We start from the raw sequence: 16491 nt of genomic DNA on the forward strand, positions 1-16491 counted from the left end.
CAACAACATACCAGGTGTGCTATTAACTCAGTGGGATATTGACACAAGGTGCATTCCTGCGAATACCCCTGAGAACATTTCAATTTAAGAACATTTCCATTTACGCCTATAGTCCCAAATAGGGAGAGTTAGAAGCTGCATTTGCAACATGCTCTGGAACGCTCGAGCTCCTAATGGCACTCTCATATAAGGTTGGCTTTTTGTATTTGCGTAAGATTCGTATAAACCAACGGCTCTACTGATATTCCTTACTGTAGAGATATAATTTTCCTTGGAGACTTGAGCGCCCAGTTCTTTCAACCTCTTCTTAAGCAAAGCCTTTGTGATAGAGGCATCTGTTATGTAACATGGCGCCAGATTGAACTGTTCCTCTGCCTTTCTTAAGTAAATGGCCCACCTACTATTTTCATCTTTAAAAATTGCTTTCAGGGCCCCTCTCAAGCTATCAGTGTTAGCTTTATGGCACTCTGGTAGAACTTAATCATGTCCATTTTGCACATTACATCAATTTTTACTATTTCTAGTTCCAGTCTTATCCCTGCATGTCTAGTTGGTTTAGGGATATGAAAATACCATTTTGTAAGCTCTCATCTGGCAACTCTCCAATGAAGCTGTTAATCTGCCCGTAAATGCAAGATGACCATAGGAAATTGCAGGTAGTAATTTCGCCTTTATCATTCTCCTTATTGGCTCTGATGTGTGTTCCTTAAACCGGCGATGGAGTTTTGCTAGAGCATATGAGATTTTCTCTGATTTGGCTGTCAGTACTGCTACCTGGTGCAATGTTTTCCCTATGCTGGATAGCCAGACTTTAAGGTAATGGTACTTGTCCTTCGTCTCTATGTTTAGCAGACCGACTTGCCAGACTCTTTGATGTTTATTTGCCTGGCAGGCCAAAGACCAGAACCTTGGTTTTTGCAACATTTGCTCTTAACGCATTTCTTTCATTGCAGCTGTGTCGTATGTCCAAACTCATTTTTAGCACTATCCGGGTTTGAGCAAGGACGACCAGGTCATCTGCATATTGGATTATAGGCAACACGGTTCGACCCAGTCTCGGAGGCAACGTATTTCCTCTGACCAGTTCTGCGCCCAAATCCGCCATATGCAGATTAAAAAGGGTGGGAGCAATAACACAGCCCTGTTTTAATCCTTTGTTGGTGTTGATCTTCCTGGTTACATGAGTGCTTGTGATTTTAATACGCACCAGGTGTCAAAATATAAAGCAATTATCGATGCTAACAGTTTTCTTAGTATCCCCCAGTCTGCCAATTTCTTCCAAAGGATTTGACGCACCACCCCACTAGTCGATGAGGCATGCAAAGAGAGGCTGGGATGATGGTCTCAGTGCTTTTTGGCCTAAGTATGAGAGTGCCAGAACATTATCTAAGGTAGGGGAGCTCGATCTGAAGCCAGTTTGATATATGGAAACAATGTCATTTTCTACTATCCAGCTTGCAAGCTCTTGGAGCAATACCCTTGCATAGGCTTTGCCCTCTACATCCAGTAAGGCTATCAGCCTATAGTTCTCCGGCACGATGTGGTCTCCTTTTTTAAAAATGGGATGTAATATTGAGCCTTTCCAGGCCTCTGGGACCACCGAGTAGTGTAGACCGTCTTTAAACAGTGGGGTCATCGGTTCGGCCCAAAACGCCTGATCATCTCTAAATGAGCTCCCTGGGAGACCGTTGGGGCCAGGAGCTCCGTCGCGCCTGATACTACCAAGCACCTCTTGAACTGCTTTAATGGTGACGGGTGTTACCGTATCGTCTGGAGCCTCAACCTCTAGATGCCCACTGGTACTACCCTGGGTGCTTCAATACTTTTGATCCACATACGGAATCCCCATGTGCCTTTCCCATTCACTGGACGAAATCACATTGGCCGTGGTTGCAGACACATGTAAAAGGTGTTCAACGTAATCCCAGAATTCTCTGCTTTTTCTCGGTCGCAGTGATGCCACTAGTCGATTCTCGCATTCTTTGGCCTCTTAACTTTAGCTTCAATATCGCGCCCTTATACTCTTTCCTTGTAAGCCTTGGCTTCCGTTGCAGGGTTTTTTTTGATTCTCCTTTAGCTCCTTTCTGCTTGCCGAATTTCCTTTTAATCTGTATACATTCTCTGGTTAATGAACCATTGCCGGCAGTTTGTTTTCTGAGTCCCGATTATCTTCTGTGCCCAGTGGGGCCTACCTGCTCTCTAGTTGACAGACAGGCATGCAGGTCCTTAAACACAGGACCCCATTTATCAATTTCCCCAGATTTATAGTTTAATGGCCCATTAATCTGTTTCCAGACCTCATATTGTGCTTTGCAGGGTATAATCCATTTAATTTGTTTTGTCAATGGGCAAAGGCCAGATATTAATTGATGACCACTGGTTTTGTAGGGCTCATGTCTCATAGCACCCAGGTCAATTTCTATGGCCACTGGATTATGGTCGCTTTCAGTTCTATTGATCACCTTGTGAGTTGTGCATCTGTACATCATTGCTGAGTTTAGCAAGATATAATCTATCGTAGAAATATTTCTAAACGTAGGAATGGTTATACCCACTGCTGTTTTACTACAATTAGTTGTTTTCATGACATGTTCTTTGAACAAAGATTCTAGATTTGATCTTGCTGTGTCTACGTGGGGGCCTTATCTCCTGCCTGAGATGGCGGATATTAAAATCTCCTGTAATCACATATTCGTGATCTGGGTGTTCATATAAAAATTCCTTCAACAAGGATACAATTGATTTGACCATCATCTGTTTGTTAACTCGGCTGGGATTTATATATGGATTTATGACTGTTACCGAGATTGTTCTTTTTGTAAAGGCTAAGCCATATATGGTTATCACCTGTATGTCACTTGTCGATCTCTCCCAGCTTATCACTTTGACGGCTAAGTCTAATTTGACATATATTGCAAGTCCTCCAATATGTCTTCAAAACAAGTTATTTTTTTGTGCCGGCGACTGGGTTATTGTAAAGGCCGATATAGTTAGTAGCTCCACCGCCCAAGTTTCTTGGAAGCACATAATGTTTATCTCATTAACAAAGCTTGCAATACTGGGGCTGGCTATACGGGAGGCCAGACCTGCTACATTCCAACTAATTATTTTGATCCTGTTATTTTGTGTTCTGAGAGTAAGGCTTTTATGGTTAAATATACGTTTCCCCTTTGACAGCAAGCGCTGTAGAGAAACATTCCTATCCTCGTCCCCTCGTTTCACCGTGATCATATTTTCTTACTTCCAATTGAGGCTCTCCAATGTTCCCTGTCAGCTGTATAGTGATTTTTTTTTCTATCAATAGTGGCTTTATCATCGGAGTTTGTCTCATGGCACTAAACGTTTTCCTATCCGGGCATGTTGATTGATTTCTGATAGCCGAAACTCGGGGTAGCATTCTATGGCTGGTTTGCTGATTTTTTTTATACCCATTTTCCAGCAATCCCTCGTATTAAAAAAATATTGATAATACTTAGTTTGACCCTATAGTCAGAGTACATTCATTCTGGCTGATCCATGTATAAGTGTTAAAATTTACTGTGAGTAAATCTTCCATCACGAGGTTCTCAAGTGATAGTATGTGCTGCAGTAGTCTTAAGATTTTCGACCTATTTAGTATATCCCATGGCCCCTGAGACACAAAGTGGAGTAAAAATTGTTGACTGATTAGAGTTTTCTTGTGCCCTATTATGCTCCAAATCTGCCTCAGAACCATGAGTGTTGGAATATTGGCATCTTCTTTCCCTACTCCATACATGGTCTTGGCCCATTCCTAACCCATTCGCAGCTGGGGTTGCCTCTTGTAAGGATTTATGTTCTTGGAGTCTCCCATTTTGCCATCCTTGCTTTAATATTGGAAAACTTTCCTCCTGTCTCCCTAGGGGTTCTAACGCCGTTGACCATATGGATTCAGATAATGTCTCTCCATGGGCTAGCCCCCGATTTATGGGGAGCATCGGAGTTTCTCCATTACATTTGTGTCTAAAGGGTGTACCCCCATTTTTTGCCTGAGATTTTTTTTGGAGCACCCTTCCTAAATTTCCCCCTGTGGTGCACCTCCTTTCAACATGGCCTGGCTGATGGATTGCAACATCTGTCTTGGCGGTGGTCCCCCTTACATCTCTTCGGTCCCCTCTAACTTTTGTCCCTTTGCAGACTCTGGCACCCTGGCCTGCGAAGGGACCTTTGTTCTTGCTGGGTCATCTATTCCCTTATTCTGGGGAGCCTGCTCAGAGTTTACAGAGGCATGCTCAGAGTTTAAAGAGGCATGCTCAGAGTTTAAAGAGGCATGCTCAGGGTTAACAGTGGAAACTCTCGGCAGTATATTATCAAATTGAGAGTTACTCTTTGTATCGCTGGCCTGGGTGACCTTATTGTAAGCTAATTGGGACATGGGCTCAACATTAGCCGCCAGTTCTTCCCCATATGTAGTGGTGGTATTAGTATTTAGGCCAATGATAGAAGAGAGGGAAGATCGCAGTCTCTGCTGGAAAAGTGGGTAGGGCACCAGAGACACTGGAGTGTTGCCAGTGGCATGTGATGCTTTCCCATTCTGATTCTGTCTATTAGATTCTTTTTTAGGCTTTGAGTGATTTTTTTTCAGTCTCTTCTGTCTTGTTAATTGTGGCTGTTGATTGTTCCTAGTGTTGGGTTTCTACAATGGCTTAACCGCTAACCCCGGGTCTAGCCCTTCTGGGCTGTTTTTTGCCACAGTAACTGTTGGGGAGAGTGGATATACAGCGGATGGGGGGCTATTTCTTAATTCCTTCTCCCTGCTTCCCTCCTCTTCCCTGTGGATATAAATGTAGACAGTTCTTCTTTACCTGTTGCCTCAATGGGAGCCCTATCATGCGTATTATCTCCTAGGGCAGGGAGTGCAAGCTGTTGGTTACACCCCCTGATTTACAGTCTTGCATGAGGCTTGTTAGCAGCTCTAGCAATGTTGATAGTTTATCTATGATTTCATAATATCTCTCTTTCCCTCCATTACTATGTGGGCTTCTGTTGACCCCCTTATCTATCATCCCTAATAAGGAGTTCAGTTTGTTGTCTAACCGAAGAACGCTCTGTGCCAGCCTATGGGTTAGTTCTAAGTGAATCTCCATTATGTGCGATTGCCAAGTATGAGCCTTAACTGTGGCCTAGGGGCAGCTATTGATGGTGTTTATAATGCAGGCTGAGCGACCCACGTCGTATCACCCCTCGCTGGGCGAGTTTTCTTCTCCTGTATCCTCCGCTGTGTCTCTGCTGGGCACGTCATTTCTGCCTTCCTCTTCCAGGCTTGTTTCTTGTCATGGTCTGCCTCCCTGGGCTGTTGGATTATTGGGCCCCTGTTAATCCCCCTGATGTCCCTGGGAAGGGCTGTGGTCGGGCCGGCTCTTGTATATCTGGCTCCACTGGTTTTCACTAATCGAAAATGAGGCTGAAATATTGTAGACTGGTGGATCACAACTTCTATTGGCAGTTGGTTGTTAATTTAAGGTACTACTTGTCCTGTGTATGACTGTTTGGATATCAGGACTGTTCTCATTGCTTCAGTTTGGCAGCCAAAGCCCATTGCACTGGTGTTAGTATTATTATTGGTATTGTTGGAATTAGTGCCAATGCTGAGTTCATCCTGATTCATATTATGCAAGCCCCTATTTTCTCCTGTTGCAGTGTCCGCCAGCTCAATCAGCTCCCCAATTATTGAGGCGTTGAGTCTGGTGTCTGAGCCAGTAACACAGCTGGCATAGGGTTGTTCTTGCTCCATTTGCTCCGTTTGCAATGACCTCATGGATGGATCCAAAACAGGCTCTGGGGCGACTTGAGAGGCCTATGTGACTTAGCTGTCTTCGGATTTGTTGAATTTGATGGATTCTGCCACTGAGGCTACTTCAATTATAACCCTTGTGAAATAATTGTGTATGCTTGTTTAACCAGCATTTGGGGCCATTTGCTTCAGACCCATCTTCTGTTCTTTATGATACCTCTGGGCCTTAGAACTTTCCTCCAACATCAACTCATTAACATTTCCGTCCTTGCTCTTCAGATCTCTGGGCTCCATACGTTCTATGGGCTCAGTGGCGAGTATCAGAGAGCTCATGGGGCTTGCAGGACTTGCACGCCTTGAGGGGCTCATATGGTACCAACCCTCTGGCGAGCCACCTTCGTCTTTATCTTCCTTCCTAACACGTCTTAAACATGTTGGATTTGCCAAAGCACCTTTGGCTCTTGTGCCCTATTGAGATGTGCTGAGCAACAACAAGCTGACCCCTCATCCAGCCGATAACCAGGCGTGCCGAAAAAATTCTGTGTGCCAACTTCCAGTTACCCCCAAAGACTTTAAGGGCCTTTGTTCCTTCCAACTCTTCTGTTTTACCTGTGTCCTTCGCACCCTTTGTGACCTTTGCATCTCAGCTTTCACCCTCAGGCAGTTTTTTGGATTACTCCAGAGTTTTTGTAAAGTTATATGAGGGTTTTGTGGCGTTTTACTGAATTTTATAAACTTAAAGTGTTCAGGGTAATGACTTTACGCTGGTCTTGGACTTTGTCTTTGTTGAGCTCGTAGAGTGAATGGGCATATCATCTTTATCCGTTATACCTTGGCCTCCAGTTTCAAGCTCGGTATTCACCTTGTGTGCTGCTGCTGCTGATTGAGTGCAGCTTTGCACCTAAATGCGCGTCGCCACACCCCCGCCACTTGCCGCACTGGTACGCTCTGCTTTGCACGGGGGGGCACAAGCATGCCAATTCCCAACGCCAGATCTATGCCCCAGTTAATGCCAGTTCAGGGTTTTGGAGCTTCTAGACCTTTTCAGCTTCTGGCACAGTCCATGTCAATGCCAAATGCTGCATGTTGCTCTATGTTGCAAAGCACTCCAGACGGCAAAACTATTGCACCAGTGAGGCCTCACAGTTGAATTTTGTGTAGAAAGTGGTAGGTTTGGGCAGGGGCGTAGGAGACACAAAATTTCTGGGGGGGACAGGGACAACCTTGAGGTGGGCCGCCTGCACAAAGTTTGCACCCAGAAGGGTTGCCGTGGGGGGGGGGGGCGTTGGGAGGAGGCGGTCGCCTCCGGTCGAGTCCTGTGCGGCCATCAATTCCCTGTCTGCTGGGCCCCTGGCTGCCTATTAGACAGCAACAAGCTCTGTGCTGCTGTTTGCCTGTGTGAAGTCCTAAGAGGCATGTACTGCCTGATGGGCGCAGTGCTTCTTCCTGTCGATTCCTGTGCTGCCTGCAATGCACTGTGCTGCCTGTTAGGAGCTTTCTTTCTAGTCAGGCTGTGTCAGTCTCTGGCCCCCCGCCTGCCTGTGAAGGTCAGTAAGGCCTATGATTGCTGCTAGGTCCTTGTCTGATTGTCAAGTGGCAGTCTCTGTGCTGCTGCCTTCCTGTGAACTGCTGTGCTGTCTGACAGGGCCGGCCTTAGTGCTGGTGGCGCCCTGTGCGACATTGTTTGATGGTGCCCCCCAGTGACCACCTCCGCCACGGATTCCCTCACTACAATCCATCACAACTCTCTCTCAGATGCATTTCATTCGTTTTATAGCACCACTCATACCGGGAAATATCCCTTACAAGGCAATCAATGCAGTGCAATACATTGACCATGCTGCCATTACCACAGATATGGGGCTAGCATGGTGGGGTAGGTTTTAGGGAACAGGGTGGGGGTCATGTAGTATTTAGGACAGAGCGGAGTAGGTTTTAGGGTTCAGGGGGGCAGAGGCGTCAAGGTAGTTTTTAGGGCAGTTCAGGGTAGGTTTTAGGGTTCATACTGGGGGCTGGGTAGTTTTAAGGACAGGGCAGGGTTACTTTTAGGGCTCACGGCGGGAGGTTTAGGGTTTAGGGCAGGGGCAGTTATAAGTGATTGGGCAGGGTGGAGTATGGTATCAGATGTAAGGGGGCAGGGCGGGGAGAATTTACCATGCATGTTCCTTTACCAAACATTCTTTTACAGCAATTTGTTGTAAGGGCATGAGTAGTAAAGACGCGGTCGTTGTTGAGACCGCAATGTTAAGGCATGCATGATATACGTATGTGTTGTTCCATCATTCAGCCCTCATACCAGTCTAGGGTTTCAAAGCACTTTATATCACACAGACATTACGCAGAGACAATCATCATATATGTGTAAATCAGTGGATATGAAATGTTACATAGGACAGAGGACTACAAGGTGTTGGTGTCATAGGTCATCCATACTGGTAGCAGGTATAGTTTGAGTGCTTTATCTAGAGAAGCGCAAACTCTGAATTAAAAACATAACACCCTGGTTGGGGACTCTCTTTAATATTAAGAATTGATTTACGCTCAAATTAACTTGTTTTGCAACATTAAGTTAATTAAAAAGTGGGGGGAAATCATAGCGCTCTAATCTATACCTTGATGTTTGCATGCAGCTCTTTGATGAGTTCATCGCTCACTGTTCTATATTCAGTTTTAATTTATAAATTGCAGGTGACAAAAAAGGAGCGGGCTCTCTGATGTAGGAAGCTGGCCTGGTGTGTGGTGAGTACCTATGGTATTATCACCTTATACCAGGTCCAGGTATCCCCTTATTAGTGAAGTGTAGACAGTGTCTGTAGCTGTGGATGAGCAGCCAAGACTTATTTACGACACATGCAAAGATCATGCAATACCACTGTAGTCACACAGCACTTACACACATGAAAGAAACGTGGGTTACGAAATTAAAGGTTCCTTATTACAGTACCACAAACACTAAAAAACTAGATAGGCAATACTCCAATAGGATGTAAGTAGCACACTGTTATATGTACAGTAGCAATCAGAAATTGGCATAAAAAGCAATAGAAAACAGTGAAAAGCAATAGGCAACACTGAAGGCCTAGAGGGGACCAGACCATATACTTAAAAAGTGGAATGCGAAAGCAGGGTCCCCATGCAAGGAAGTGTAATCAGTAGAGGAGAGCTGCGGGAACTGGGAAACCCCAAAGGTAAGTAACAGAATGCCCCCCAGCGACCATGAGAAAAGAGGTAAGTTACTGGTTTTTCCCCAACCCACCAAAAGGACTTCAGAGAAGAATATTGCAAAACGCAGGCAAGACTGCAAAAAACTAGAGGTGGATCCTGGAAGAGGAAGACCTGGGAAATAAGGGGACCAAATCCAGTTTACGTAGGAGTGTCAGGTTGTGACAGGAGCCACTACCCGCCCATCTGTGGATGCAGGAGTTGGTGGATGGGGAGACGAAGACGGTCAGCAATGCAGCACTGGAGCAGATGAAGAGTTCCTAGGTGATGCAGTCGATGTCCCACGCCGAATGAAGAATTGCAGTGTCTGTGGTGTGGAAAACCCACCAGCAAGCCTTGGCAAAGAAATGCCGCAGTAGGACAAAAGTGGAGCTGCCGGGGACCAGCAAGGTCCAGGGGGACTCAACCCATGGAGGGGAGTCCCAGGTGACCCTCAGCAAGGCAGAGAGTCTGGAGAAGGAGAGGCAGCCCCCAAAAAAGACCTACAGGCAAGGAGCCCAGGAGCTGCAGAGAGGCCCACGCAGCACACCTGGAGAGAGGTCCTACGTCGCAGGCGAAGCACGTTGAGGGCTGTGCTTCACAGAGAAGAGTGCTGGGGGCTGGGGCCACATGGAGCCTGAAGATCCCTTGGAGGAGATAACAACAGGCCTTGGTAACTGCAAGAGACGCGGTGCATGGGGGTACTGTCCTGCATGGTAAGGCAAGGACCTACCAACTCCAAAGTTGGACAGCTGGTAGAGATGACCAAGGAGACCACTCCAGACTACCACCCCTGATTCAGGATCCACGCAGCTCAAGAGGAGAGGAGATCCACGCAGCCTGTCGTTGTTGCAGTTGGTGCCTGCGGATGCAGCTAAGTGACTCCTTCACTCCAAGGAATTTTCCTTCTTTCTTCTCATGCAGAATGAAGACTTGCTGCCATCAGAGGAAGCACAGCCGGGCAAATGTTGCAGTTGCTGGAAGGAGCCAGAGAAACAATGTTGCAGGGCGAAGTCGTTGCTGGAGCTGCAGATTGTAGGTTCCTGTGAAGTCCAGTTGCGGTTCCAGTGGCCAGAAGTCAAACTAAACATTGCAGAGGAGTCCTGCTGGAATCTTGCACATTGAATCTGAGGACCCACCGAAGAGGGAAATCATAAATAGCCCAGAAAGGGGGATTGGTCACCTAGCAGGGTGACCACCTAGGAGGGGGCTGTGATGTCACCTGCCTGACCTGGCCACTCAGATGCTCACAGAGGCCTCTGCCCACCTTGGGTTCTAGATGGCAGAATCAAGTGGCCACCTGGAGGAGCTCCAGGCACCACCCCTGGGGTGGTGATGGACAGGGGAGTGGTTACGCCCATTTCCATTGTCCAGTTTGGCACCAGAGTAGGGGCTGAGGTCCCTGAACTGGTACAGACTGGTTTATGCAAGGAGGGCACCAAATATGCAATCCAGAGCATACCGGTAGCTTGGCGAGGCTACCCCTCCCAAGCCTTGTAACACCTATTTCCAAAGGGAGAGGGTGTTGCCTCCCTCTTCCAAAGGAAATCCTTTGTTCTGCCTTCCTGGGCATGAGTTGCTCAAGCAGCAGAAGGAGGGCAGAAATCTGTCTGAGGGGTGGCAGCAGCATGGGCTGCCCGGAAAACCCTAGAAAGCTGATAGGAGCAATGCTGGGGATCATCTAAGGAGCCCCCAAAGTGCATGGAATCATACAATCAATACTAACAATAGGATTGGCGTATGAATCTGACATGTTTGTTACCAAACATACCCAGGTTTCGCAGTTGCCATTATGGAGCTGGTGGTGACCTATGTCCAGTACACGCGTAAAATGGCTTCCCCGCGCTCACGAGGTCCAGGAAAATGGAGCTGAGTTTGTGGGGGCACCTCTGCTCCTGCAGAGGTGCCCTCACACACAGGTACTTGCACCCTGCCCTCTGGGGCTAGGAGGGCCTGCCATAGGGGTGACTTACAGTGACTTGGTGCAGTGCCTGAAGTGAAAGGGTGCAAGCACCTTTTCACGCAGGCTACAATGACAGGCCTGCAGACACAGTTTACATGGGCTCCTATGGGTGGCATAATGCATGCTGCAGCCCATGGGGCACCCCTGATCCCCCAATGCCCTGGGTACCTGGGTACCATATACTAGGGAATTAAAAGGGGCACCAGTACGCCAAATGTGGGGTGTGTGTGGTCCAAACAACCAAATGTAATGGGAGAGAGCACTGGGGTCCTGGTTAGCAGGATCCCAGTGAACACAGTCAAAACATAATGACAACAGGCAAAAAGTGGGGTAACCATGCCAAAAAGAGGGTACTTTCCTGCATCGGACAAAATCAGTAACTCACTGACCTATTCACATTATATACACTTTGTGATCTGCATGTAGACGTTCTTTGTAGCAGGCATAGTAACCCTGTACGTTATGATGAGTCAAAACTCCGACTAGACAAAACTTCAATCTCTCTCCAGGAACACCATTAATCACCGGAATTATCTTGAGATTTTTATTGTTGCCTGAAACTGTTGGTGGCAAGGAACACCCAGCAGGTGCTTTTAAAGTCACAATATACTTGCAAACACAGCACCCCCATCCTAAGTCAGCACCCAGTGCAGCAGCACCAGTTGCATCGCCCTAGAGCTGGCCCTTCTGCCTTACCTAGCCCTGTCCATCTCTCAGGCCATCTGGTTCTTCCTGGGACCCATGCTGTGTGCTGGTCTCTCCGCTGTCTATCCAGCAGTGTCAGGCTCTGTTCCACCACAGCCTGTTAAGTCCTGTAAAGCCTGTGACCTGCCACGGTGCTGGCTTTGCATCCACAGGCCATTGGCAGGAAATGAGATTTACAGACAGCCCTTGCCCTTCAGAGCAGGCTTTCACAAATACCAGGAAGGCTGAGGGAGAGACAGGGGACCGAAATGTTGGGGGGGGCAGGATGTCAACTTAGGGGACAATAATTAGCACTGGGGCAGGCAAGCTGGAGACAGAGGAGAGAAGAGAGTGAGAGAGAGGCGGCAGAAAGGGGGGCCCTAACAAACATTTGCGCACAGGGTGCCACTAGCGCGCTAAAGCCTGCCCTGCTCACATCTCACAGTAACTCAACAATACTGTTTTTAGAAAGGGAGATACTCTGCCACACAGCACTGGATTTAAAAAGAAAGGGAGTTACTTGGCAATACTTTATTTAATTACCCAAACCTCCTTATCTTCAGAAGTCTTGCTGCTGTCTTCAGGGTTCGATTTTCAAGGGAAGGGAAGGGTAGGGCTCAGGAGGGACGGGATGCAGACAGCAATCAACAAAGGGCCTCTCTTCTCCCTTTGTTCTCAGAAGTGCAGACTGCAGGCGGCTGTGGTGGCAAGGCGAGAAGGAATCCCTTGTGTGCTGCAGCACAACAAAAGGGAGGAGGGCAAGTGTCCTGGAGCCAGGTCACAGGTCAAGTGCAGGGCCATTATAGGTAGCGCTTTCATGCGCTAATGGCCCTGCGAAATACAGGAGAGAAGGGAAAATTCTTCTGTCCCCTCGTCCCCCCCACCCTTGTCCCCCGTGTCCCCCCCACTCCAAAATCTGGGGGGGACATATCCCCCGCGTCCCCCACACTTCCTACGCCCATGGGTTTGGGGTAGGTTGGGGTAGGAAAGGAGCGCAATCAGTAGCAATCCGTGTCAGTCAGACACCCCTGTGTATCCCAAAATTTCGACGTCTCAGTGTTTCGGCATTTTGAGCGCAGTTCAAGCTGCTTGATCGCTCAGCTCAAGCTAGAGGGGGTTCGAGGGAGTTTGAGCAATTGGAAAAGTTTGAGCAATCCTAGATCGTTTTAGGCTTGTGGGCTGCGTGGTGGCCCGATATAGTTGGGGATACCACCACTCAGGTGGCGCAACAGCAATAGGTGAGGCCGGGGTGAGGCTGGTGCGCGTCTGGTTTAGCAAGATTAAACGAGCAATAAGCAGCTGGCTGGAAACTCACTGACACCGAAACCGGTGCCTCGCTCTATCTTCTCACCTCAATCCTGCCTCGGTGAGTGGCTGCCGTGACCTCCGTGACCCCCGAGCCGCATTTCCGGGGGAGCATGGGGGGTAGTCGAACGCTGCCTGTGCCGTCCTCACTCAGGCAACACTCAAGCCTCAGGCTGACTCCGCCATGCACCACGGCTCCGCTGAGCTCCTCTGGGCACCACCGACTCCCGTCTCACATCTCAAGTCTCACTCAGAGTATTGCTCGAAGGTGCGGTAGCGTTAAGAGCTCCACGAGACTGCCTAGGTATAGTTTACCTAGCACTCAGGTGTTTTCCTGTTTTTTGTCCTCAGATGAACTGTGCTTCCTTTGCTCACTACACACTCCCACAGTCTTGATGAATGTATAGAATCTTTCTTCTCTTGGTCTCCCGTCACACTCGCGAGGAAGGTCAGAAGCTTTTTGTCTGTGGCTCCAGGAGCTGCTCTGCACACATGCACGACTGGGGCTGCCTCCTCGGTGAACTCAACCAATTCAGCCTCATCGCTCAACTGTTGTTGCATTGTTAGACAAAATTTGCTTGTGGCACCCAAGAATGCATTCAAGGAAGTGATTTCAAATAGCACAAACATAGCTACAGAGTTCGGTAAAATGGACTGGGAGAAGCGATCGCAACACGAGAGATGGTTTCAGGTGGAGGTTAACCGGTTGGCAAGTCAGCGTGCCCACCGCTCTTCTGAACACTGAAAGATAACTGGATTTTAGCTCAGTCTCTGATTTATTTTTCAGTTACAGCATTATTTACACAGAATGTAATATCTTTCCAACAGTGTTTTCCAAACAAGAGTTCAATTAATATGCTTTTCAAACAAATGTTAAGTATTTCTTCCTAGACACTAAATAAAATTCCACTTACCGCTGTTTTCGCACTGAGAGCATTGTATAAGTGGTTCAGCCTTTCCTTTCTTGTTGCACTCTTTGCCCTTCAGACAAATTCCACACAGGGCATTTGGGCTGACTTTTAGCTGAAATGGTGGGAAAGACAATAGCATCTTTATTATATAGAGATATGTGCTGCGTTCATAACCTTGCAAGAAGACATTGAATAACTTTGAAAACGTCACAAAGCACAATTGAAATCTCTCCCCTTGGGTTCAATCAGGAATTTTAAACAATAGGTTACTGCTGAAGTTCTAGGATTTGTATGAGCAATTTGAGTTATGTGCGTTTATACCACTGCATTTTTTAAGAAAATGCCAAACAAGCTTCTTGTTTCAAAACTTATGTTTTTTCAGGCCACAAGTAGAACAGAGTTCAAATATTTATGTTCATTATTTACTAGACAAGTAGTCATCGCACTTTATAGATATTGTTATTTTCCCCTACATAATCATAATCAGTGAATTTAGCAATTTAAAAAATGTCTATGGATCTAGATGCTTGAACCTCATAGGATAAGCAAAAATACTTGCACAAAAGCATTTTCTAGTTCAAGGTTAAAAAAATAAAAAAAAAAACGAAAAAAAAAACAGATGGCCGACAAAGCAGCAAAGACAAGGGATCTGCAAAGTCAACAGTCCTACTGGGAGGGACAGCAGGTTTCGACATGACAAGCTGGTGCAACGGTTACATTTTTAAAACATTCTTTACTGCACGTATGTGACACAAAAATAAATAGAAGGAAAAAACAAGCCACTACCTAAACGTGAAAGCCATACGCTTGAAATTCAAATGTCGAACAACAAAAAAATAAATAATCATTGCATTTAATTTCAACAGAACAAAAGGTTTGCTGTCTAACAAACATTTGTCAACATAATTCATACGGATGTAAAAAAAAAAAAAAGAATATATTGGCTTTTCATTACTGTAACGTAAAGACATACTTCCAACATACAAGGGTGAATACAAAAACCAAGCATTGGAAGAGCCAATAGGTAGCACCTTGTGGACCCATTTGGTTTTCCAATGCAGTTTAAAAAGGCTGTTCATCAGCAGCAAGGTGCTGTGCAGCTTAGCGAAAAGGTAAAAATATGAGTAAATTAAGTTTAAAAAAGCATGATGACATAGCCATAGCTTTATTTTATTAGAGTGCATTCTCATTTAGGCATACACGCTAACATATTCAAGTGGGTGCCACTTTTTTCCCCCAATGCATTCATCCAAGATGGATCGGTAACTGAAAATGAGCATTAAGAAAGCCAACAGGCCTTGACTATTGGCAATAACTTTTTAGCCAATACCGTTTGCCGGTGACAGAAAAATAGTTATTGCCAATGCCGAACCAAAAAGCGTGCTTGAGCCAACCCTGCTGCATAAGTGTGCATCATGCTGGCCCTAGTATTGACATGCACATGCTTCACACAAAAAATAAACTACAAGACCTGGGAAGTATGCAACTGCCACCTATGAGCATTGCGCCCAAAGATAGCACTGTAATGGCATCTCCAATCATTAAAGTACTATTCAAATAAATATGCATGTACGTGCAGCAACAAATGTCACCTCATCTGCAACAACTGGTCAGTGTCTGTAAACAGGTTACACCCAAAGCCCTTGTTAGTATTTATATCTTTTCTTAATCGGTATCAAACAAAACTGATAGTGTATTGAACAGAACTAGGTACACTGCGCCATTTTGGTCTGCACTTATTTAGGGAAACGGAGGGTCCAAGTCCGAAAATGCTTGGGGTTTGCTGGATGGGAAATGCACCTCGATTAAGTCACCCTACTGCCACTGGAGCAGTGAAGAGTTTTTTTTGAGTCAGTACAAAGCATGAACAACCCTTATATAACCAATGGTTCTTTATTTCTCAGCTTTGGATAAGGCAATGGTCTGGTTCACCTTGCACGTGTTTAAGCTTGACGCAAACTCAGGTTTAAGTAGACAAAGGGCTGCACACAATTACAGAAGAAAACAACAAATAAACTAATAGTCTGATAATCGATTGGAATTATTCTTTCCCAGATGATCTGATATTTGTCACCAAGGAAATAATTCTATCAAGAGCAAATAAATAGCTGTTTTACCTACTGCCATTTATAAGCTGATTGTCAGAAACCAGTGGGTGAAAGGGAAAATCTCAATGGGACTTTGTATGATGGGGAATTGCCTGTGTTGAAGCATGGCTTAAAACTTTGGTACATGTTTACCTTTTGAAGAAAAAGCCTTACACAACTACGCAGTAAAATGCAATCCTGGCCCCCACAAATACCCGATTTACATTTCAAGTGTTTTAAATTGTGAAAATGTTCAAGGCTTTCATCGCATACGTTTTATTTACTTTTTATGAGTGCAAAGAACTATTTTCATTCAATACCAAGCAAACTAGCAGCCTCGGCGATGAATGACAGTGACAGGAGAAAAAACACAAAGCCTGCTGAGACAGGTTGAAATGTGCCCTCTTTGACGTTGCTTGTGTGCTGGTTTCACCCATCATAATGAATGCTGTGCTGTTGCAAATGTCACTGACAGAGCCTCTTCTTCTCACGCCTAATTTAAGTGGAGGAATAGATAGGATGGAGGAACAAGGAAGCGGCAATACTGCCAGAGCAGCCCTCCAAATCGAGGAACAAAGGGTTTGAGTC

The 16491-nt window shown here is 46.1% G+C and overlaps 1 protein-coding gene across 2 annotated transcripts in view; it reads right to left on the bottom strand.

The window, feature by feature from the left end:
- Nucleotides 1-16491, bottom strand: part of PHF10 (PHD finger protein 10) — a 550201-nt gene that overhangs the window by 65779 nt on the left and 467931 nt on the right. For both annotated transcript variants that reach the window (XM_069234982.1, XM_069234981.1), the window contains exon 10: nucleotides 13820-13928. In XM_069234982.1, coding sequence (XP_069091083.1) covers nucleotides 13820-13928 — 109 coding nt within the window. The remainder of the gene's footprint in view (nucleotides 1-13819; nucleotides 13929-16491) is intronic.

The sequence above is a fragment of the Pleurodeles waltl genome, chromosome 5 (genome assembly GCF_031143425.1).
Source record: "Pleurodeles waltl isolate 20211129_DDA chromosome 5, aPleWal1.hap1.20221129, whole genome shotgun sequence".
Taxonomy (NCBI): Eukaryota; Metazoa; Chordata; class Amphibia; order Caudata; family Salamandridae; genus Pleurodeles; species Pleurodeles waltl.